General features: G+C 46.1%; 1 protein-coding gene and 1 pseudogene across 7 annotated transcripts in view; one reads left to right on the forward strand and one right to left on the reverse strand.

The window, feature by feature from the left end:
- The window catches only part of WDR45B (WD repeat domain 45B), a 40,570-nt gene that overhangs the window by 12,341 nt on the left and 3,717 nt on the right, over positions 1 to 24,512 (reverse strand). For 5 of the 7 annotated variants that reach the window (XM_049701847.1, XM_033438822.2, XM_033438826.2 and 2 more), the window contains exons 2-9: positions 23,653 to 23,727; positions 11,410 to 11,511; positions 7,710 to 7,797; positions 6,310 to 6,404; positions 2,792 to 2,982; positions 2,119 to 2,204; positions 839 to 940; positions 234 to 355 (exon numbers count right to left, since the gene is read on the reverse strand). In XM_049701847.1, coding sequence (XP_049557804.1) covers positions 234 to 355; positions 839 to 940; positions 2,119 to 2,204; positions 2,792 to 2,982; positions 6,310 to 6,404; positions 7,710 to 7,797; positions 11,410 to 11,511; positions 23,653 to 23,727 — 861 coding nt within the window. The remainder of the gene's footprint in view (positions 1 to 233; positions 356 to 838; positions 941 to 2,118; positions 2,205 to 2,791; positions 2,983 to 6,309; positions 6,405 to 7,709; positions 7,798 to 11,409; positions 11,512 to 23,652; positions 23,728 to 24,512) is intronic. The other 2 variants (XM_033438824.2, XM_033438823.2) reach the window with 2 other exon arrangements.
- Positions 8,273 to 8,445, forward strand: LOC101281992 (cytochrome c oxidase assembly protein COX14-like; annotated as a pseudogene).

Raw genomic sequence — 24,512 nt, forward strand, 5'->3', positions numbered from 1 at the left:
GGGGGTTCTGCATCTACTCAGCTAGTGTGGCGATGGGGGAACCCTCTTTGGTCGCCGGTTCCAAGACCAAATGATCTGCCTCACTGACTGCCCGGGAAACCCCGGAGGGCAGGTGGCTGTGCGGACCCTGAGAGGGATGCACAGGACCCCCAGGAGAGAGGAAGGGCCACCAGTGGAGCTGGTGGGGCGCTGACCACACCTGGGGGCCACTCTCCTCTGGAAGGACCACTTACCAATGACAGCATTTGGCTCTGTTCCAAAGGCACAAATGCATGGAGAGCCTGAGGGAACCTGAAACTTGGAAAAACTCCACTTGGAACTGAAGTATTTTGGAAGGAAACTGGCTGATGCCAAACTGTGAGGACAGGAAGCAAAGAAAGTAAGTTACGGTCACATAACAAAGTTAGAGACACAGCTCTCTTTAATGTCGGCTTAGCCTTAATGATTTAAATTCTATTTTTGCTTTTAATTTTTATCTTTCACATGAAAAAACTAAGTTGTTACAAATGGGTTTATTATAAATCCAGAAACCATCAGCACCAGAAGGGGCACAGGGCTCTACTGCCACCAAATTAATTTTCTGAACAGCTAACACAAGGATGGTGGCTGGAGTTCAGGACCAAGTTCTACCTCATTGGAAGGTGCCTGGATCCTCATCAGATATTTTCTAAGGAGCTAGTGGAAGGGGAAGTCGGGATGCCACTGTCTTAGCATCAAGTAATCTGCACTGGTTTTCAGAGAATCAAATGAACGACCAAAGAAAAGCATCCCGGCTGTGACTCAGACTGAGTGGGGCAACGCTCAGGCAATGTTCTGTCCTTCTAACTGGAAAACCTACCTTGATTGTTTATTCCTTTTTGGATCTTCAGCTGCAAAAATGTGCACCGTGCCGTGGTCACTGGACACACAGATAAGAGAAGCGTCCTGATTGAAGTTAATGCTGCAGAGAAACCAGACGAAGCTCGGGTCTCATGTGGACACAGGAGTGAGCCCTGACCTCAACCCCCCGTGGTCAGGACAGTCATTTTAAGAACCACCCCTCCTGACCAGCTGACGGGGCTCAGCACAGAACCAGATGGTCAAAGCGAGGGCACAGCCCCTCCTCAAGTGCCAGGGAGAGGGAAAGGGCTCCCTGCAGACCACCCTGCCACCCCAGGGGCCCTGAGGCCACCCAAACATGCCACTTGAAGGAGAAAAACTCCCCTCCAACAACCCAGGCCCTGTAGAGGTGGGCGTCACGCAGGCTGGCTGGAAGGGCCCGAGAGCACACAGATGGGAGAGCGGGCTGCACCAGAGGCCCCAAGGACACTACATCCAGCATCCAGATACTAGCTGTGTTTTTATCACTCAGGCCCCAGTGCAGCTCCACACCTGCAAAGGCCACAGACACAAAGAACGAAGTCCCACCCAAGCAGGGGTGCAGCCCTGTCAGAGCTACAGACACTGTGGGACATGGTAACAACCACCACAGAAGGAGCAGGTCAACCTCACAGGAGGCTGAAATGACTACAGATGGGCTAACTAGGCCTCCAGTGTTTGCCTGAAGATGCTACTGAAAAATAAGTTGGAGGGGGCTTCCCTGGTGGCACAGTGGTTAAGAATCCACCTGCCAATGCAGGGGACAGGGGTTCGAGCCCTGGTCTGGGAAGATCCCACATGCTGCAGAGCAACTAAGCCAGTGCACCACAACTACTGAGCCTGTGCTCTAGAGCCCGTGAGCCACAACTACTGAAGCCTGAGTGCCTAGAGCCTGTGCTCTGCGACAAGAGAAGCCACCGCAATGAGAAGCCCGTGCACCGCAACGAAGACCCAACACAGCCATAAATAAATAAATTTTTAAAAATAAATAAATAAGTTGGAGGGACAGTGAAGAGATGAAATAAAACAAGCAAATTCTAACAAATGCAGGACAATGGGTTCATGGTAATCATAATATTCTCTCTACTTTTGTGTATATTCCCATAATAAGTAAACAGTTTAAATTAGTAATAATAAAACAAGCTAATAAAACAGCCCCTACCAGCAGAGCAGCCCCCGCCCGCCTCGTGGGGGTAGTCCCTACTCTCCTCCGGATCACATAGGGCCCCTTCTCTAGGGTAAAATAATGTGCTTTCTTACCAATAAATATTAGCTGCTTGAGATCCTCTTCGTAGTTCCTGGATTAAATGCCCTGATGAAGTATCAAATATTCGTATAAGGGTCCCCTTTGAAAAACAGTGAAGTGTTTCATTATCAAAGATTCACAACTTTTTAGTTTTCTTCAAATGATTTATATTCACAAACCCATTAACCCATCCGACCCGTTCCCAAACTCACCCACATCATCTAAAACTCAACTTTCCCTCTGTTGTTACCGAGAACAGACTGGAGTCTCTTTAGTCCGACTGTAGCGGGCAGGGGCCGAGAGAGGGTCAGGGAGACCCAGGGCCCAGGCCCACAGGCATGGCCCTCTCGGAGCCCCGTGCACACGCTCCCCTGGCAGAGGCCCCGGGCTGTTTCACACCCTGAGAGCCATCAGTTCACTCACTGTCCACAGAAATGGCATCTTAATTATAATGCCCACAGCCAGTTAGAAAAACACTAATTCTACTGCCAAACAGATGGGGCACAACCAAATAAAATGACTTTTGGACTCTCTATGTCAACTATGACTTGCTTCCTGAGAGAAGGTGGCTAAGAGCCTCTCAGGGGTCAGGATCTTCAGGGAAGGGCTGGTTTCCCGGGAGCCTGCACCCTACGGCGGGAGACGCCACTCTAGGGGCACCTCTGTGGGGCAGGGACACCCACTTACTTTCTCAGATGCGGTCGCAATTCTTGTTCCCTGCAGGTTGAGAGCAATGCAGCTCAAGACGCCCTCATGGGCAGGAATGTCCACTGGCGGCTTCTCGGTGCTGGCCAGGTCCACAAGCTGCACGTGGCCCGTGTGCGTGCCCGGGAAGGCCAGGAGTGAGTTGTTACTATTGGGGCACAGGACACAGAGGCCTAAACAGAGACAAGGAAATGCGTCAAGGACTCAGGACCGTCTCAAAGCTTCTGCTTTTCCACAGCCATACCTGCTCCCTGCCCTCCAGGTCCCATGAAAAAGTAAGAATAATTCACAGAATCTTTTCCCTGTGAAGGGCAGCAGAGGGCCAAGCAAAGCTCCCTCCCATGAGATGGCTTCACAGTTGGAAACATTTGCTGAACTTATTACTGAATAAACTTTATCAAATGTCTGTCTTTTGGGGTGTCAGCCACGAGAATGCAAAATTGTAAAATCTAAAAATGAATCCTTAAAAAATAAATAAAATAAAATAAAATAAAAATGAATCCACTAACAGTAACATAAAAAAACCAAAACTGAAGAATAAATTTAACGACAGATGTAAAAGACACTATAACACATTGCAAAGGAAAACCAAAGACGTGGTGGGTGGAGAGCTGTCCTGTGACCACAGCTTGGAACCTACCTTCACCCACCTACAGAGTAAGTGCAATCACAGTTAAAATCTCTGCAGGCTTTTTTTAAGAAACAGACAACCTGTCACTAAGTTATAAGCAAAGTAAAAGGTCCTAGAATAGCCCCCCAATTTCTTATAAAATAGGAACAACATTAGAGGACTTATACTACCTAAGTTCAAGAATTATCTTGAAGTTCCAGGGACTTCCCTGGTGGTGCAGTAGTTAAGAATCCATCTGCCAATGCAGGGGACACGGGTTCGATCCCTGGTCCAGGAAGATCCCACATGCCGTGGAGCAACTAAGCCTGTGCACTACAACTACTGAGCCTGCACTCTAGAGCCTGCGAGCCACAACTACTGAGCCCACATGCCACAACTACTGAAGCCCACACGCCTAGAGCCCGTGCTCCGTGACAGAAGAAGCCACTGCAGTGAGAAGCTCATGCACCGCAACGAAGAGTAGCCCCCACTTGACGCAACTAGAGAAAGCCCGTGCGCAGCAATGAAGACCCAACGCAGCCAAAACTAAATAAATACATACATACATAAAAAAAGAATTATCTTGAAGTTCCAGAAATTAAGGTCATCTGATATTGGCATAAGGAGAGAAACACAGACCACTGGAGCAGAATAAAGAGTCCAGAAGAATCTTACACTTATTTGATTTAAAAAAAAAAAAAGTATCAAGGTAATTCAATGCAAAAAAAATAGTCTTTTAAACAAATGGTAAATGGACTTCTCTAAGCAAAAAAGAAAAGGCCACAAGCAGAAACATGAAAACTGTTAAAAGAGAAAAGCTCATTGGTTAAAGTAAATATAGAGTAAAAGTAGTAATATCAACCACACACAAAGCTAGTGGGAAGGTTAAAAGACAAAGGTAGTGGGCTTCCCTGGTGGTGTGGTGGTTGGGAGTCCACCTGCCGATGCGGGGGACAAGGGTTCGTGCCCCGGTCCAGGAAGAACCCACATGCCACGGAGTGGCTGGGCCCGTGAGCCATGGCCGATAAGCCTGTGCGTCTGGAGCCTGTGCTCCGCCAACGGCAGAGGCCGCAACAGTGAGAGGCCCGCGTACCGCAAAAAAAAAAAAAAAAAAAGACAAAGGTAGTAAAATCATCTACATCCACAATAAGTAAAGGACACACAAAGCAAAAAGATATAAAACATAATGTCAAAAACAGATCGTGGGGAGAGGGGAGTAAAATGTAGGGTTGTTAAAATGCATTTGAAATTAAGAGACCAGGCCATTTAAAATAATCACATGTATATATACAGATTGCTATATATAAACCTCATAGTAACCACAAACCAAAAATCTATAATAGATACACACACAAAAGAGAAAGGAATCCAAACATAACACTAAAGACAGTCATAAAATCACAAGGGAAGGGATTTTCCTGGTAGCACGGTGGTTAAGAATCCATCTGCCAATGCAGGGGACACAGGTTTGATCCCTGCTCCGGGAAGATCCCACATGCCGTGGAGCAAAACTAAGCCCATGCGCCACAACTACTGAGCTTGCATGCCACAACTACTGAAGCCTGCGTGCCTAGAGCCTGTGCTCTGCAATGAGAAGCCCACGCACCGCAATAAAGGGTAGCCCTGCTCGCCACAACTAGATAAAGCCCATGCACAGCAGTGAAGACCCAATGCAGCCAAAAAAAAAAAAAAAAAAAATCACAAGGGACGAGAACAAAAGAAAAAGGAACAAAAAAGACCTACAAAAACAACCCAAAACAATTCATGGCAATAAGTACGTACCTATCAATAATTACTTTAAATGTAAATAGACTAAATGCTCCTATCAAAACACAGAGAGTGGATATATACACAATGAAATACTACTCAGCCATAAAAAAGGAATGGCATCTTGCCATCTGCAGCAACATGGATGACCTAGAGGATATTTTGCTAAGTGAAATAAGTCAGACAGAGAAAGACAGATAATGTACGTTACCACTTATATATGGAATCTAAAAAATAATTACAATATGACCCAGCAATTGCACTCCAAGAGAAATGAAAAAATACATCCACAAAAAGACCTGCATGTAAACATGTACAGCAGCTTCTATTTATAACAGCCAAAAATCTGGTATGGATCAACAGCTGTGGTGTATCTATATGATGGTATATTACTCAGTAATAAAAAGGAGCAAAATAATAGCACACTCACAAAAACATGGAGGAATCTAAAAAATATTAAGCTAAGAGAAAGACACCAAACACATCTGAAAAGGCAAAACCTGAAGGTCAGGCGGGGAAGGGCACAGCCTGGGGAAACTCCTGGGTGACGGGATTGTTCTGCCCTGACTGTGGTGGCAGCTACACAACTGTTTACAATGACTAAAGTTTAACAAATGATACACTTAAAATGAGTTTTATGTAAATTATACCTCAATAAAGCTAGAAGAAAAAACTCCAAAATTTTAAAAGCAAAGTTAACATGATAAAATGAGTAACAAAGTCAGCCACACATAATCCACCAGCCAGAAGAAAAAGGGAAGGAAATGTCTCAGAACTTAATAAAAACATGGATTCCAGGGCTCACCATAGAGCTCCTGAATGGCTGACAGTGAAAAATCCCAAGAGGGACTCCGATGATTCTGGTAAGAGGCAGGATCTCAGAACCACAGCGAGGAAGCGGGGCTGTGACCGCGGGAAGGTTCAGGGGAGAAGGTAGGGACCGAGGTGGGGAGCTTGCATCTCCCAGACCCTTCCCCAGAGCCCCAGATGCCTCAGGACCCACCACTAGGGTGACACCACTCCAAGACCACCTGGAGGAGAGGCACCCAGCATGGGTCTGCGTCCCGCCTGGATCAGACCCAGGAAGCCAGTTTCCACCATCCATCCTCCTCTGGATTCTTACCTTTCGGGTTATAGCAGGTTTCAAAGACGTGCAACTGATGAGGATTGTGTGTGAATGTAAACACCTTGATCATAGAGTCCAAAACAACCACAATTCTGTAAAGAAAAAAACACCATCAGAATTTCTCTCCCCCAAAGTGAAACTCAAACATTTTGTGATTTTTGTTCTTATCATCTGGAAACAGAAACACCGCAAAGAGCAAATACAAGAGGGTCATTCCTGGGATTTCCCTGGTGGTGGCTAAGGCTCCACGCTCCCAATGCAGGGGGCCTGGGTTCAATCCCTGGTCAGGAAACTAGATCCCACATGATGCAACTAGGAGTTCGCATGCTGCAACTGAAGATCCCGCATGCGACCCAGCACAGCCAAATTAATTAATTAATTATTAAAAAAGAGGGTCATTCCTGAACCCAGGCACTGGGCAGCAAGGTCTGTGGAGCAGGTTGGCAGGGAGCCCCTGGGCACGAGGCTGGCACTAGGAATGAGCGCCTCTCACCCGGCTGGAGGAAAGTATAGCCCAAGGGTTGGGAGGGCATTGTCATCAAATATTCTGTCTACAGTAAGAACCAAGTAGGACACAAAGGCAGAAATTCTATCTTAACACACTTTTAGACACGTCTTGACAATCCAGAAATGTAAGAAAGTGTAATATCCTTGATTTGGCTCCAGGATTTGCATTACTACGAGCCCCTAAATGCTGACATTCCTGGAAGAAACAAGTCTACCTATGAGTGCAGGGATGACAGACCCCTATTCACACTTGTCTGGTTCAGCATCTGTCCTCCCACAGTCAAGTATAACATGTAAATCACACCACAGCCGAGCGTAACATGTAAATCACACCAAAATCCAAAGTGATGAAGCTTTGCTCTACCTCCATCAACATACTAGGAAAAACTCCTGTGTTCTCCTAAACCCCAGGAAGGCAACAGCCGAGAGAGAGAGACCTGCTACTTTCAACAGGTGAGATTCAATGACACCTTCTCTGTGAGGAGTTCCTGAATTTTCCTTTACTTTCAGATTGAAACATTTACGAGGCAGCATTTGGACAAGTGTGGGCTAAGAGGGAGGCAATGCAAGGTTCAAAACTCGAGTCCTCAGTCTGTACCTGTCGGGTGGGACGGCTCCCCTGAAGGACTGAGAGCTGGGGGGGCAGGGCTGGCCGGGGGCCAGGTCCATGGAGGTGCACTTCACCCACGCCCACCAACCACTCACCTGTAAGTGATCCTGGGAGGCAAATAGAACTCACTGCCTTCCTTATGTCCTTGGGTCATAAACTACGGTCTCACGTTTTTATACATCGTTTTCCTGAACACTTCTCTTCCTTCAATATAAAATGATTTCAGCCATCTTCAGAGAAAGTGACTGTTCCACCTCTAAAAATGAGACACCAAACCTACCTATCTCGCCGTAATTTGGCAGCCTTGACTTCGGTAGAAAATTCTATTTCAATCACAGTCTTCTTCTTCAGGTCATCCCAGATCATCACTGAAACAGGAAAGAATGTAAGAACATGGTAATGAACAGGCCAGGAGCTGGCTTGCTAAGGCCACTCCTGAAGGGGTCCTCATATCACAAACACCTGACTGGGAGCTGGCGGGGGGTGAGGGGACACGAGGCTCTCCCACTGGCAGGACGGTCCCGCCCCCAGGTCTCAGACCCGCCCCCCCGCCCCCCCCACCCTCCTGTTCAGCAACCACACACCTGCGCACACCTCAGGCAGCCAGTCTCTGCCTCTCTACCCACACAGGCATGCACACAGACATTCAAGCACACTTGAACCTCCTCTCTGCCAAACCTTGCCTAGTTTTTAGGCAAACTCCTCTCCACCTCTCTTTCCTTGGTTCTACTAGACTGAGCCGAAAAGCAAGCCCAGCCACAGGTACCAAGTGCTACAGATAAACCTGGATTAAGAAAAGAAAGGGTCCGGCTGTGCTAGGAGGTCACGCAGGCTGGAAGCAACATGCCAACTGCCAAGCAACTAGCCGACACTGGCTACAAGACCTCCTCCGCCTTCACGATGCCCCTCACTGCTTACGGCGGCTACCTCTGCAGTGCCCGAGCCTATCACTATTTCCAGCGGCGCAGCTCCCAGCGCCAGGCTGCAGAGAACAGAAGACCTCGGGAGTCCTGTAGAGCTGGGGGGCTTTCTTCCTTGAGCAGAGAGACCTGAGGCATGCTGTGGAAAGACCTCACCTGCTATCATTTCTGAACCAAGAGTATCAGGGCCTTAATGGTTTTCGAACTCTGCTGGGAAAAAGTGTCCACGTTTTCTCTGGTACAGTCAGTTTGGAGAGGCTACTGAATTGTAACAGGAATGGGAGGGTGAGGCACACCTACAGACATTAAATATTTTACCACGTCAAAAAAAAAAAAGAAAAGATGGGCTTCCCTGGTGGCACAGTGGTTGAGAGTCCGCCTGCCGATGCAGGGGACACGGGTTCGTGCCCTGGTCCGGGAAGATCCCACATGCTGCGGAGCGGCTGGGCCCGTAAGCCATGGCCGCTGGGCCTGTGCATCCGGAGCCTGTGCTCCGCAACAGGAGAGGCCAAAACAGTGAGAGGCCCACTTACTGCAAAAAAAAAAAAAAAAAGAAAGGGTTGTTTCATGGGGAAATCAGACACATAAAAACCAGGGCCAGTGTTCTTCAGCCCTGACTGTTCTCGCTCTGCTTCAAGCTCTGGAATATCTTCTGCTCACACTACAATCTTCCGTCAGGATGGATTAGCAGTTTATGTCCCAAGGGCTGAGACAATTTACAGACAACCCTGGAGGATGAGGAGCGTGTGTCCAGACCTCTTTTCCACTTGAAAAGCCGGGTACAAAGCGTGTGGGGTGAGGGAAATAAGCTCCCTAAACAGTCAGGTTACGGCTGACTGAGAATGGAAGGAAAGAATGTTTCCCCTAAAGGTCCCAACACCATGACCAACAATAGCCCGGTGGAATTCAGGGGTAAGTTTTGCCATAAGGGGTAAGTATCCTAAGTTTCAAATCAAGAGAGAACTGAATACCAGCCTACCAGAACTTCCAAAATTATCAAGTAACATAAGAGGTATTTACTATCGAAGAGGTTATAATTTATAACCACTCAAAACTGAAGCGGAGAATAGTGCTCTTCTTGCTCCTTCAAACACCATCTTTGATAAACTTCTCCCATCGGCTCTTCCTTAAAGGGCACCAACATGTCAGTGAGTAGACAGTTACCTTACTGAAAATAGTATCTTCCCCAAACCAGATGTTCACGACCTTCTGGGCAAAGGACACTCTACTCTTGAACACGAAAGCATCAGTGAACTTCCTCTGGCCCTGCAACCTAACACCAGAAAGCCTACAACTCAACACAAACGCAAACTGGCCCAAACCGGCCCAAACCAGACAGAAGCCAACAGATGCGGATGTCAAGGGTGTCACAAATACGGGTGAACTCCATTTTCAGAAACATCTGGAAACAGTGTGATGAAGCCCCAGAGGCAGCAGCACAAATTCTCATTCACAAAAGCAAAGTGACCAGACACGATGCCTTCGGTAGTGAGAAAAATCCATGGCCTCTGAGGGCTGTGAGCTGCCTTACTGCAGGAAACCAAAAATTTTAAATGTACTGGGCGGGATTCTGTGTGTCTGTCTCCTGATACAGTTCCTAATAGCAAAAAATATATGTCAAAATTCTGGACTTCCTCCTAAATGGAAAGGGCCTCTCTGCTTCCTGAACAGCACCCTGTCAGGACCCAGTGGGTGACCGTGACAAACCAGTCTCCTCCAGTCCTGTTTTATTCTGTTTTCACAAACCAAAGACGCTAGATTCTTTACACTGTAACACCATGCATCTTAATTGATAATTATTAAAATATTAAGCAGTAATTTTGACATTGAAAAAATGTATTTTTAATCTTACAAAAGTTTAAACAGACCAAGTTCTTTTTTAAAAATCGCCCTTAGCACACTACAAAAAGCTTAAATTTTACTCAAAATGTTCAGTTAGAAAATTTCTTTCTTCTAAAAAATTTTTTCCTTCTGCAAAATTTCTGAGACTTTCACTTCTCGGAATTTTTTACTGAGAATAAGATGTTACAGGTGAAAGAGACCCCAGAGATTATCCGGTCCACTGCTCCCTTGGGGGCGGGGAGCAGTGACACCCCCCAACAGTGCCACAGGTGGGCTAGGCTCCTGACTCCTCACCAATGATCAATGAAATTCTTCATATGACAAAGACTGATCCAGCGGCAGAATCTCTGCCCATCCCCAAGGAGCCCAAGTAATTCTTCTTCCTTTTTTAAAAATTTATTTATTTATTTATTTATTTTTGGCTGCATTGGGTCTTCATTGCTGCGTGCGGGCTTTCTCTAGTTGTGGCGAGCGAGGGCTACTCTTCGTTGTGGTATGCGGATTTCTCATTGCGGTGGCTTCTCTTGTTGTGGAGCACGGGCTCTAGGCATGCAGGCTTCAGTAGTTGTGGCTCACGGGCTCTAGAGTGCAGGCTCAGTAGTTGCGGTGCCCGGGCTTAGCTGCTCCGCGGCATGTGGGATCTTCCCAGACCAAGGCTCGAACCCATGTCCCCTGTATTGGCAGGCGGATTCTTAACCACTGTGCCACCAGGGAAGTCCCTCTCCTTTACTTTCAAAGAGCCACACTCTTTACAATGCCATCTCTTTGAACACAGACACACACACACATACCAGGAACAACACTCCTCAACCCAGAGCCCAGCTGTTGTCTGTTCTCTGTGTTTCTGTGAGTCAGTGGCTCTCTGCAGGAGAAGCAGCCTCCCCACACCTGGCTTTAAAAGGAACTCACAGCACAGGACATCAACCGCAGAAGAATATCCAGAACAAAATGGGGCGAAGGCCCCCATCCAGCCAACACAACTGAAAAGTACGTGTTCTATGTCCATGGGGACAAGTGACCCTGGTCACACGTTTCTTTTCCCAGGAGCAGCAGAGAAAAGACACTCTCTTTCTGGATGTTTCTTTCCCAGGGACTAGTCCTTCATGTGTCACAGGGCCACCAGGGAAGATCCAATGTAGCCAGAGACACAAAGATACTCTAAAAAGTTCAAGAGAGGACTACACATGAGGTGCATTATTAAATGCAGGATTACTTTACCTTTGTTCGGAGGGTATTTCGGCTTTTTTCCACCACCAACTAAAGCTAAATAGTTGCAGCGAAATAACATTTCAATATGGCCAACTCCTCCTTCTAGAAATTCTGAAATGATAAAAATAAGTCAGTATGTATATTTTACAATTAAAAAAAAGAAAAAAAAGAAAAAAAGTAAAAACATAACAGTCAGAATTTGATTTTTAATCAGCAATTTGCATCTGCCATCAGAAATGAGAATAGTGACCGGCTAGGAAAATAATTAGCTTCAGACCTCTCAGCATCCTGTCATCATGAACTATATTTTCATGTGTAGACACTAAGAGCCTAAGAAGCCAATGTAGCAAAATGTATGAAATATCTGAGTTCGTATTTTAAGGTGCAGCAAAATTTGTAAGCTCTGAGAAAGTATGCTGTGATGCAAAAGCTGGAATTCCTTTTCACCACTTTAAACACCTCTTCCACTGGAAGTCCGAAATGCTCAAAAATGTTCACAAATTATGTGAAGATGAACATGTCCAGCAGATTTTCAGCTGTGCTCCACGACAGAAGGAAGCCCAACACGCTCTCTCAGGGGAGCAACAGGAAACCCCAGGAGGAGTGTGGGGCTCAGGAAAGCACACTGCACTCTGAATGGTTCCCGTCGCAGCAGGGCCACCCCACCCCATCTCCCCAGCTTCCACTCTGGTCTGTTGTGACCATGAGCTCCTGGGACAGTGAGGGGCAAGCCAGGAAACAAAACCTCTGAAAATCACAAGTTAGCCCAAAAATTGACTCCTACCTGTCCAGTCAGAGCCACCCAAGATGGACTCAAAGTCCATCAGCTTGCTCAAGGGGAAGTTTCAAATTCAAGGCCTAGCAGAAACCCTAGAAAGGACTCTGTGCTTAACATTATCCACAAGGAACACAGCTCTCCTTATAAACAATTTAATGGTCCTGTGACACACAAGCCACCTCAAGTAATTCTGGCTGTAACAGGATGTGGCCACAGCCCAAACTCAAAGGACTACAATGCTTCAGTCCTTAAACCGCTCTCGGCTCAGTGTGTGGCCTCAGACCCATGACCACGCAGGAATCCTTCACCCCACAATGCAGGACATGCCTCCATCACCACAGGCACCACCTGGTTCCCTGGATGCACTCACTAGGCACAGGGAGATTAGCTGCTGGTTAACCTTCAGCCTCGGCCTTTACACTCTTGAAGAGATTAATGGACTCCAACAGAACAAAGCTGAGCAAAACTTGTAATAACCGGCTATTAAACAAATGCTGAGCGCCAGCGGGGGAGAAGACGGTCTCTTCAGCAAATGCTGTTGGGAAAACTAACAAAGAAGAATGAAGTTGACCCTTAACTTGTATCATGTACAAAAGCTAACTCAGGGGACTTCCCTGGTGGTGCTGTGGTTAAGAATCCGCCTGCCAATGGAGAGGACAGATCCCTGGTCCGTCGACGGGTTCGATCCCTGGTCCAGGAAGATCCCACATGCTGTGGAGCAGCTAAGCCCGTGTGCCACAACTACTGAACCTGCGCTCTAGAGCACGCAAGCCACAACTACTGAAGCCCACGTGCTTAGAGCCTGTGCTCTGCAATGAGAAGCCACCGCAATAAGAAGCCCACGCACTGCAATGAAGAGTAGCCCCCGCTCACCGCGCACCTAGAGAAAGCCCACACACAGCAATGAAGACCCAACAGAGCCAAAAATAAATAAATTAATTAAATTACTTAATTTTTTAAAAAAAGCTAACTCAAAATGGGTTAAAGACCTAAATGTAAGATGATCCAAAACTACAAAACTCCTGGAAGAAAACAAAGGCAAAAAGCTTCATGGCACTGGACTTGGCAATGACTTCTTGGACATGACATCAAAAGCGCAGACAACAGGGGCTTCCCTGGTGGCGCAGTGGTTGAGAGTCCACCTGCCGATGCAGGGGACGCGGGTTCGTACCCTGGTCCGGTAGGATCCCACATGCCACGGAGCGGCTGGGCCCATGAGCCATGGCCGCTGAGCCTGCGCGTCTGGAGCCTGTGCTCCGCAACGGGAGAGGCCACAACAGTGAGAGGCCCGCTCCCCGCCCCCCCCCAAAAAAGCACAGACAACAAAAGCAAAAACAGACTGGGACTTCCCTGCTGGTCCAGTGGTTAACACTCCACGCTCCCAGTGCAGGGGGTCCGGGTTCAATCCCTGGTCAGGGAACTAGATCCTGCATGCCGCAACCAAGAGCCCGCATGCTGCAACTAAATAAAAAATCCTGCATGACACAACTAAAGATCCTGCATGCCGCAACTAAGACCCAGTGCAGGCAAATAAATAAATAAATAATTTTTTTAAAAAAATGCAAAAACAGACCAATGGTACTACATGAAACTTTAAAACCTTTTGTGCATTAAAGAACTTAAAGTGAAAAGGAAACCTACAAAATGGGAGAAATGTCTGCAAATCATATACCTGATAAGAAGTTAATATCAAAAATATATAAAGAGCTCCTACAATAATAAAACGAAACAAAAAAAAGTCAGATAATTGGATTATAAAAAATGGGCAAAGGACTTGAATAGACATTTCTCCAAAGATGATATATGTGTTCAACACTCATGAGAAGATGCACAACATCACTAAATACAGAAATGCAAGTCAAAACCACAATGAGAACACGGTATATCTTTCCATCTGTTTGCGTCATCTTCAATTTCTTTCATCAGCATGTTAGTTTTTGGAGTACAAGTCACTTGCCTCCTTAGGTAGGTTTATTCCTAGGTATTTTATTATTTTTGATGCAATGGTAAATGGAACTGTTTCCTTAATTTCTCTTTCTGATATTCTGTTGTCAGTGTGTTGTAGATGACACAAACATACGGAAAGATATACAGTGTTCTTGGACTGGAAGAATTAATATTGCTAAAATGACCATACTACCCAAGGCAATCTACAGATTCAATGCAATCCCTATAAAATTACCAATGGCATTTTTCACAGAACTAGAACAAAGAAGTTTTTTAATTTGTATGGAAACACAAAAGACCCCAAATAGCCAAACAATCCTGAGAAAGAAGAACAGAGCTGGAAGAATCACACTTCTTGACTTTGGACTATACTACAAAGCTACAGTAATCAAAACAGTGTGGTATTGGCCCAAAAACAGACACATAGATCAATGGACCAAAACAGAGAGCCCAGAAATAAACCCACAAACTATGATCAATTAATCTATGACAAAGGAGGCAAGAATATACAACGGAAAAAAGACAGTCTCTTCAATAAACAGTGCTGGGAAAACTGGACCGCTACACGTAAAAGAATGAAATTAGAACATTCTCTAACACCATATACAAAAATAAACTCAAAATTGATTAAAAACCTAAATGTAGGACTTCCCTGGTGGTCCAATGGTTAAGACTCCACACTTCCATTGCAGGGCACATGGGTTCGATCCCTGATCGGGGAACTAAGATCCCCCGTGCCACGTGGCGCTGCCAAAAAAACCCAAAACAACAACAATAAACCAAACCAAAAGAAAAAAACGCACCTAAATGTTAGACCAGATACTATAAAACTCCTAGAGGAAAACATAGGCAGAACACTTTTTGACATAAATCACTGCAATATTTTTTTGGATCCATCTCCTAGAGTAATAGAAATAAAAACAAAAACAAATGGGACCTAAGTAAACTTAAAAGCTTTTGCACAGCAAAGGAAACCATAAACAAAACAAAAAGGTGACCTACAGAGTGGGAGAAAATATTTGCAAACGATGCTACCGAGAAGGGCTTAATTTCCAAAATATACAAACAGCTCATACAACTCAGTAACAAAAAAACGCAAACAACCCAATCAAAAGATGGGCAGAAGGCCTAAACAGACATTTCTCCAAAGAAGACATACAGATGGCTAACAGGCACATGAAAAGATCTCAATATCGCTAATTATTAGAGAAATGCAGATCAAAACTACAATGAGGTATCACCTAACACCAGTCAGAATGGCCATCATCAAAAAGTCTACAAATAATAAATGCTGGAGAGGGTGTGGAGAAAAGGGAACCCTCCCACACTGTGGGTGGGAATGCAAAGTGGTGCAGCCACTATGGAGAACAATATGGAGGTTCCTTTAAAAACTAAAAATAGAGTTCACCATATTATCCTGCAATCCCACTCCTGGGCATATATCCAGAAAAAGCTCTAATTCAAAAAGATACAATGCACCCCAATGTTCGCAGCAGCATTATTTACAATAACCAAGACATGGAAGCAATGTAAATGTCCATTGACAGATGAAAGGATAAAGAAGATGTGATATATATATATACATAATGGAATATTACTCAGACTTAAAAAAGACAGAAATAATGCCATTTGCAGCAATATGGAGATAGTATGCAGAGATTATCATACTAAGTGAAGTCAGAAAGAGAAAAACAAATATCATATGGTATCACTTATATGTGGAATCTAAAAAAATGATACAAATGGGACCTCCCTGGTGGTCCAGTGGTTAAGAATCTGTCTTGCAATGCAGGGAACACTGGTTTGATCCCTGGTTGGGGAACTAAGATCCCACATGCCACGGGGCAACTAAGCCCACGTGCCGAAATGAAAGATCCCACGTGCTGCAACTAAGACCCAACGCAGCCAAAATAAATAAATATTGTAAAAATAATTAAAAACTGATACAAATAAACTTACTTACAAAACAGAAATAGACTCACAGACATACAGAAAACAAACTTACAGTTACCAAAGGGGATCGGGGGAGGGGGGGATAAATTAGGAGTTTGGGATTAATATATACACCCTACTATATATAAAATAGGTAGGACTTCCCCGGTGACGCAGTGGTTGGGAATCCACCTGCCAATGCAGGGGACACAGGTTCGAGCTCTGGCCTGGGAAGATCCTACATGCTGTGGAGCAACTAGGCCCATGCGCCACAACTAATGAGCCCACGCTCTAGAGCCTGCAAGCCACAACTATTGAGCCTGTGTGCCACAACTACTGAAGCCTGCGTGCCTAGAGCCCGTGCTCTGCAACAAGAGAAGCCACCGCAATGAGAAGCCCATGCACTACAATGAAGAGTAGCCCCTGTTCGCCGCAACTAGAGAAAGCCTGCGTGCAGCAATGAAGACCTGACACAGCCAAAAACATATAAATAAATTTTAAAAAATAAAATAAAATAGATAAACAAGGATCTGCCACATAGCACAAGGAACTATACTCAGTTATCTTGTAATAACCTATGATGGAAAAGAATCTGAAAAAGAAGATATATGTATGGATAATTGAATCACTTTGCCATACACTAGAAACCAACACAACATTTTAAATCAATTATACTTCAGTTAAAACAACAATACAATGAGATATCCTGCCACAACCATTAAGATGGCCACTATCAAAAAAACAAAAAAAACAAAAAACAACACACAGAAAATAACAAGTGTTGACAAGGATGTAGAGAAATAGGAATCCCTGTGTACTGCTGGTGCAGCTGCTACTGGAGACTGTATGGTGGTTCCTCAAAAATTTAAAAACAGACTACCACATGATCCAGCAATCCCACTTGTTGGTATACATTCAAAAGAACTGAAATCAAGGCTGTGGAGAGATATTTTCACACCCATGTTTACAGCAGCATTATTAACAACAGCCAAGAGGCAGAAGTAACCCAAATGTCTATTAAGGGGTGAACAAAACATGGTCCATCCACATAATGGAGTATTACTCAGCTTAAAAAGGAAGGAAATTCCGGAACATGGTACAACACTGGTACAACACAGATGAACCTTGAAGATATTATGTTAAATGAAATAAGTCAGTCACAAAAGGACGAATACTGTATGAGTCTACTTATATGAAGTCCCTGGAGTAGACAAATTCATAGAGACAGAAAGTAGGATGGTGGGGGCTCGGGGAGGGGGAAGAGGAGTCAGTGTCTAATAGGGACAGAGTTTCAGTTTTGCAAGATGAACAGTTCTGTTAGGAGTGTAATTATTTCCTCAGTGCAGGTTCACTAAGTTCTAGAATCAAATTTATTTAGAGAAACCTGTGAATTATGCCAAGAGGTAACCAACATATTTTCAAAATACTATCCAACCAAGGGAGAATATTTAATACTAACACAACACTATGCGAGCACTGAGACTTCAAACTTATTAATGTTGGATTTGTTAAAGTCATGAGTTTTCTCAAGTTCTAAAAGCGAGTCACTCCCTTAGCAAGATGTAACCAAGCTAATGGGAGAATGAAGAAATGCCAGGAGGCACAACAGCTTCTGAAATGTGACACGGACAGAGAACCGATTGGGTGGGATGGGGAAAAAAACAAAAACTGAAGTACTCCACATGAAGAAATCACCAAAAATGTGCTTCCCTGGTGGCGCAGTGGTTGAAGAGTCTGCCTGCCGACGCAGGGGACACGGGTTCGTGCCCCGGTCCGGGAGGATCCTACGTGCCGCGGAGCGGCTGGGCCCGTGAGCCATGGCCGCTGAGCCTGCGCATCCGGAGCCTGTGCTCCGCAACGGGAGAGGCCACAACAGTGAGAGGCCCACGTACCGCAAAAAAAAAAAAAAAAAAAAAAAAAGTGTTAAAAGGATATTACATTCTGTTTAAAAGTTTTTAAAAGGTTTTAACTTAAATGGTACAGGCTATGATTTTTCTCTAAGCCTCTTTCTAACAACAACAACAAAAAAAAAAACCAGTATTATACGAAATCAGATTTTGTGTTACCTTGATGCCTATCTATGGCTGACTCTGATGCAATTAAAAAAAACATCAATGTCAAGATTACAAAGATGTTAATAGTTAAGGATTAAGACAGCAGTTTTGACCACTGTAAACTGCTATGGCCTCTGGCCTTTGGAAAGGAAGAGAAAAGCAGATTTTTCAGCATCAACTGGTGAGGGAGAGAAAGGGGAACGTGAGGCTTTCCTGGGAAGAGCGGAAGCAATCAAAGGCGAGACTCCAAACTCCAGGAGAGTCAGAGGACTTTTAGCGACTCCCACCCAGGGCCACAGCCTCCAACCCAGTGAGCACCTGCCACAGCCCCCAAGGGTGTCTGAGCCCCACCTCCTGCAGCTGGAGAGGAGGGGGTCTTCCAAAAGGAAGCCCAAGGTTGCCATTAGAGCCCCCGAGTCCCAGGCCCCAAGAGCTGGTCCTGAAAGATCAACAGGCATCACTCACTGACAGAATAGCAGAGACATGTGCCCAAGGATGCTCGTTAATATCCACATCTCTAAAAGTCCCCAGGCCCAGCAGCTGGCTATGCAGCAGACTAAACTAGAGAGAGATGGAAGACACAAGACAGGCTCTGGAAACTTCAACTGATGAAAGCTTCAGGCACAAATCAATACCTGACAGGTCCCACTCTTCCTACAGAACCTGCCTCAAAAATAATGAGAAACTGGGGGAATTCCCTGGTGGTCCAGTGGTTAGGACTCCACGCTCTCACTGCCGAGAGCTCGGGTTCGATCCCTCGTCAGGGAACTAGGATCCCACAAGCAGCTTGGCAAAAAAAAAAAAAAAAGAAAAGAAACTGAAATAAAATGGGGGAGAAGGACGTCTAAGTGTTGGCTTAACCTCCATTCCGCTGAGAGGCTCTTATACGAAAGGGGAGAACTCAGCCTTCCTGGCAAGACGGCAGCCCCCTGCCTTTTCATCTTGCCTCTGCCCTGCAACCCCCAGCTCCTTCTATTTCCGAGGAGTTTCCTTTTAATAGAAATATCTTGTTTCTCATTATACAAATTATAGATTATCACTATGAAAATAAAACAACACAGAAAAGCATAAAGTAGAAACAGCTGTAAACGAGATCATGCGTGTAACTTGCATTGAACTCAAACCAATGGCACCATTTGGCACCATCACACTATTTTCCAACTCTTCCCTCTAACAGTGTGTCATGGCTGTACCTCCGTGTCAGGATGTACCACAGCATCTAGCATCTTTTTCCCAATTTTTCCCTTCAGATAAAATCCTTTAAGGCCGATACCGGAGAGGAGAAACCAAGATGGCGGAGTAGAAAGACGTGCTCTCACTCCCTCTTGAGAGAACACCAGAATCACAACTAGCTGCTGAACAGTCATCGACAGGAAGACACTGGAACTCACCAAAAAAGATATCCCACATCCGAAGACAAAGGAGAAGCCACAATGAGACGGTACGAGGGGCGCGATCACAGTAAAATCAAATCCCATAACTGGTGGGTGGGTGACTCACAGATTGGAGAACACTTATACCACAGAAGTCCACCCACTGGAGTGAAGGTTCTGAGCCCCACGTCAGGCTTCCCAACCTGGGGGTCCGGCAATGGGAGGAGGAATTCCTAGAGAATCAGACTTTGAAGCCTAGTGGGAATTGACTGCAGGACTTCAGCAGGACTGGGGGAAACAGAGACTCCGCTCTTGAAGGGCACACACAAAGTAGTGTGTGCATCGGGACCCAGGGGAAGGAGCAGTGACCCCAGGGGAGACGAACCAGACCTACCTGCTAGTGTTGGAGGGTCTCCTGCAGAGGTGGGGGGGGGGGCCTGTGGCTCACCGTGGGGACAAGGACACTGGCAGCAGAAGTTCTGGGAAGTACTCCTTGGCGTGAGCCCTGCCCATATTATTCATTACTGCATCCTCAGACCCCAGTGCAGCACTCAGTGGGCTCAGGAACAAGCAGACTCACCTGCTGCTCCACCTGTCACTCGGCATCCCCTCTAGGCCTCTGTGTCCCCTCTGCTTCCCCACACATGGCTGCCAATGTCACATGTGTGAGCACTGGTCACATGGAGGAAAAGGCGGGCGGCACTAAAGACAAGGGGACTCCTCTGGACCCTGCTGCCCGCCCTGAGGACCTTGCAAGTTCATCCAGTGTAGGCTACAAAAGTTCTAGTCAGCTTTGGAATGTGGGAGGGTTGTGTTTCTAAGTGAAGAGTGGAGTTGACTTTTTAGTACTCCTTTTATTTCTATAATCACTTAGATATAATTTTACCCAAAGGCATCACTCTTGACACATCTTTGTTCAAATTATGATTTGAACCTTCCTTCCAGGATATGCTTGGATGTGTATGTGATATACATGAATCGGAGTTCTACACTCTGACCCCACAGCATCCTTGTGAGAACACCACACGGGCTGTGCTCCCAGGGCTCCCACGCCTCCCCCGAGCTGAGCCATGCTGCTCTGTGCATGGGACGCAGGACCTACACCACCTCGGAGGAGAAAGCTGCCTCCACTGGGGTCTTGGGGATGCCCAAGATGGCATCCCAGCACTGCCAGCTCCACCCGATGGTGGGTGTGCCTGCAAGAGGCATTCAGCTCACGGCCAGTCACGCAGTCCCCTTACTCAGAGCCACGGTCACAGCAGAGACAAGGCCGAGAGCCCAGATCTGGGAATGACCCTACAATGCAGGCACACTTCCTTCCTCGTTTAGGAAAGTAAATCTCAAAGATAAAAAAGGAATAAGGTCAAGTCTTCTGCCTATTTTCTACTGTTGAGTTAATTGCCAGAAATGCAGCAGCAGACAAGGCTGCAAGTGCATGTAGGAGAAGTCCTTAAACACATCATTAGTAAGCACCACACAGCCCTGCTGGATCCCTCGCAAATTCAAAATTCACTACAAGCTAAGCTCGGGGATGGCCTGCCCCAGACACAGTGCAGCTGAGCAGGGACAGGGAACAAACACGGCACTGTGACATGACAGCAGCAAACCTTCCTGGCACTTAGGAGGTTTAGACGCTTCTAGTTTAACTTATTTTTATAAGAAATCCTAGATTTACTGTAAACATTTCATTAATTAGGAAGCAGTTTTTAATATGCCTCTAATGATTCAACTTTGAAACTAAAGTCTGTAACTCCGAAGTTAGTAGGTCAATTTAAGTAAAAAGTATCCTGAGGGCTTCCCTGGTGGCGCAGTGGTTGAGAGTCCGCCTGCCGATGCAGGGGACATGGGTTCGTGCCCCGGTCCGGGAAGATCCCACATGCCATGGAGCGGCTGGGCCCGTGAGCCATGGCCGCTGAGCCTGTGCATCCGGAGCCTGTGCTCTGCAATGCGAGAGGCCACAACAGTGAGAGGCCCGCGTACCGAATCCTGAAATTTTCAAGTTAAGCTGTTTCAAAATATTTTGTAACTATTTTTCTGTATAAAACAGAGTTGTCGGGGCATCCCTGGTGGCGCAGTGGTTAAGAATCCGCCTGCCAATGCAGGGGACACGGGTGCCAGCCCTGGTCCGGGAAGATCCCACATGCCGCGGAGCAACTAAGCCCGTGTGCCACAACTACTGAGCCTATGCTCTAAAGTCCGCAAGACACAACTACTGAGCTCACGTGCCACAACTACTGAAGCCCGTGTGCCTAGAGCCCATGCTGCGCAACAAGAGAAGCCACTGCAATGAGAAGCCCGCGCACCGCAACGAAGAGTAGCCCCCGCTCGCCTCAACTAAGAGAAAGCCCGCGTGCAGCAACGAAGACCCAATGCAGCCAAAAATAAATAAATAAATAAATTTATTTATTTAAAAAAAAAAAGAGTTGTCTTAATTCACTACCTAACCAAAACAAAACAAATAGAAGTCAGCAGCATAGAAGACTGATAGGAGACTTCCACTGTCGCCTGTAACACTCATTAATCCCAAAGACCCACTCGTTAAGGGTAACACTACTGCCACCAATGACAAGGGCACAGCTTACAAAGCACTTTCTGTGTGTACCGCCACTCGTCTGTGTGTCTCACGCATCCTAATTCACCCGTCTTTACAATAACCTTAGGAGGTAGGCAGTTATCATCTTCATTTTTCACACATCAAGAAACTGAGGTCAACAGGTGAGGAACTTGCCCAAGGTTATACAGCAACGTGACAAGGAGCAGAGCAGGACTGGGATCTAAACAGTGTGGGCCCAGGGACTTCCCTGGTGGCGCAGTGGTTAAGAATCCGCCTGCCAATGCAGGGGACACGGGTTCTATCTCTGTTCCAGGAAGATCCCACATGCTGCGGAACAACTAAGCCCGTGCGCCACAACTACTGAGCCTGCGCTCTAGAGCCCCTGAGCCACAACTACTGAGCCCACACGCCACAACTACTGAAGCCCGCGTGCCTAGAGCCCGTGCTCCGCAACAAGAGAAGCCACTGCAATGAGAAGGCCGCGCACCGCAACGAATAGTCCCCGCTCGTCGCAACTAGAGGAAGCCCATGCACAGCAACGAAGACCCAACGCAGCCAAAAATAAATAAATAATAAATTAATAAATAAATAGTGTGGGCCCAGAGTCTGAGCCCTTTACTAACCAGCTACATGGTCTTTCTCTAATAAATAAAAGTTATAGACTTCAGCTTACAAAATAAACTCCTGAATATAAAGCACCACTTACTGTTTTACATACCAGGGTTGTATGGAAGATTTTACTTGACAAAGAGGTTCCACCACCAAAAAAAAAAAAGATTCTGAAAATCCCTGATGTAGGATATTAGTTGTCAAAATGGAAAGGGGCTGATAGGAAAGCTTAAGAATGCAGTGACTTCCTCTTACAGATGAGAAACAGTTCTTGCATCAGAAAATATAACTTGCACATTGAATAAAAACCACAACCACAACTGCAGGAAGGAAAAGGATGTTTCTCATTGTTTACGATTTATCTGAGATTTGTTCATCCGTTGGCAGATAAGGACCAGGAGACACTAAAAGCTTAAGAAAAATACATAGGAGAAGAAGAAAATGGGATGATTCTACCTGTAAATTACACATTTTTCCTGTCAAATGGGAAAAGGACCACCATTATTTTATTTTACCAACAGAATTCCTAATTCCAGCTTTTGAAAACTTTTATTCCATGAAAACATAATTTAAGACACTGAAATAAGTAAACAGAAGCAACTATATTGCTACAATAGTATTTTCTAAGTGTGGGTCATTTTAAGAGTCAAAGTCCCACGTGCTGTAACTAAAGCCCTCACTTGAGCTCCCTACAGCTTCACACTTCAACAGGAAGAGTGAAGTGGCCAGCACAACCGCACCTGGTTCTCTCAGCAGGGCTAGCAGGTACTGGATTCACCAGAGTACCCAGAGTCGCCAACACCGGCTGAATCACCACTGCACCCGGCCCACAGGGCCCAGCACTCATAGAAGCTCAACGGAAGAAAGAGGACAGCTGCATCCAAGCTGACAGGGCCACGAACCCTGTTCACTTCTCAAAACCAGCTCCCCTCTAATCTGCAAGATAAAATCTAGACTCTACGGGCTAGAAAAGGGCAGAAACCAAGAAATGTCAGTTACTCTTACCTTGTTTCTCTTTTTCCTTTAGTGGATCGGTGTTATAGACTCGGAATCCATTTTCCATCCCACACGCAAAGCACCCTAAAGTGTGAGACAGACAATTAATCACCTCACTGGGGTCTCAGCTGAGGACCCCAGGCCTGGACCGTCACAAGCAAGGGGTCCAGAGACAGTGACCTCTCCCAGGAACTCTTGTGGATGCTCAGACCACACGAACGTGGTCTGCAAGTGTCACTACGACTCTCCTCATGAACTGTTATCAGAAGATTTGCACGTCACTCCACTGCCCCCCTCAGGGCCCTTCTGGCATCCCGTGGACCAGGCTCACTTAACTCCAGCACGAGGGGTTCACCGGCTACTGCACCAGCCACTCTGCCACTGAGCACTTCCCTCAACTCCCGCCTCTAATGCTCACCACTGGCCTCCCCGTTCCCAACAAACCTCTCGAGGACTGTATCAGCCACCAAGTCCTACAGAGGCAATGACAAACAAGAAAGTCCATGAGGACAGCCACAAAGCAGGCAACCCCAGCAGGTATGGACACGCCCAGTTGGGGAAGGGGGGGAAGGGCTGGTGTGGATGGTCTTCTAGAAGGCAGCTTGAGGTCTCCATGACCTCACTCCCACTTGGAACTAATCCTAACTCCCTAAACCTCTGTCATGGTCACCATCCCCAAGTCACACACCAGATTGTTAATGGTCCAATTAAAGGCACTGTTATGAACTGAATGAAGCACTCAAGTTTCAAGACGATCCTGTGACCTGGACTTCACTTGCCTAAGTGTGACCAAGACCACATTAATCTCCTTCAACACCACCATGCAGGCTCATATGAAGCTTGTGGCCAGAAGGAGAAACACCAAACCC

This window comes from Orcinus orca, chromosome 19 (genome assembly GCF_937001465.1).
Source record: "Orcinus orca chromosome 19, mOrcOrc1.1, whole genome shotgun sequence".
Taxonomy (NCBI): Eukaryota; Metazoa; Chordata; class Mammalia; order Artiodactyla; family Delphinidae; genus Orcinus; species Orcinus orca.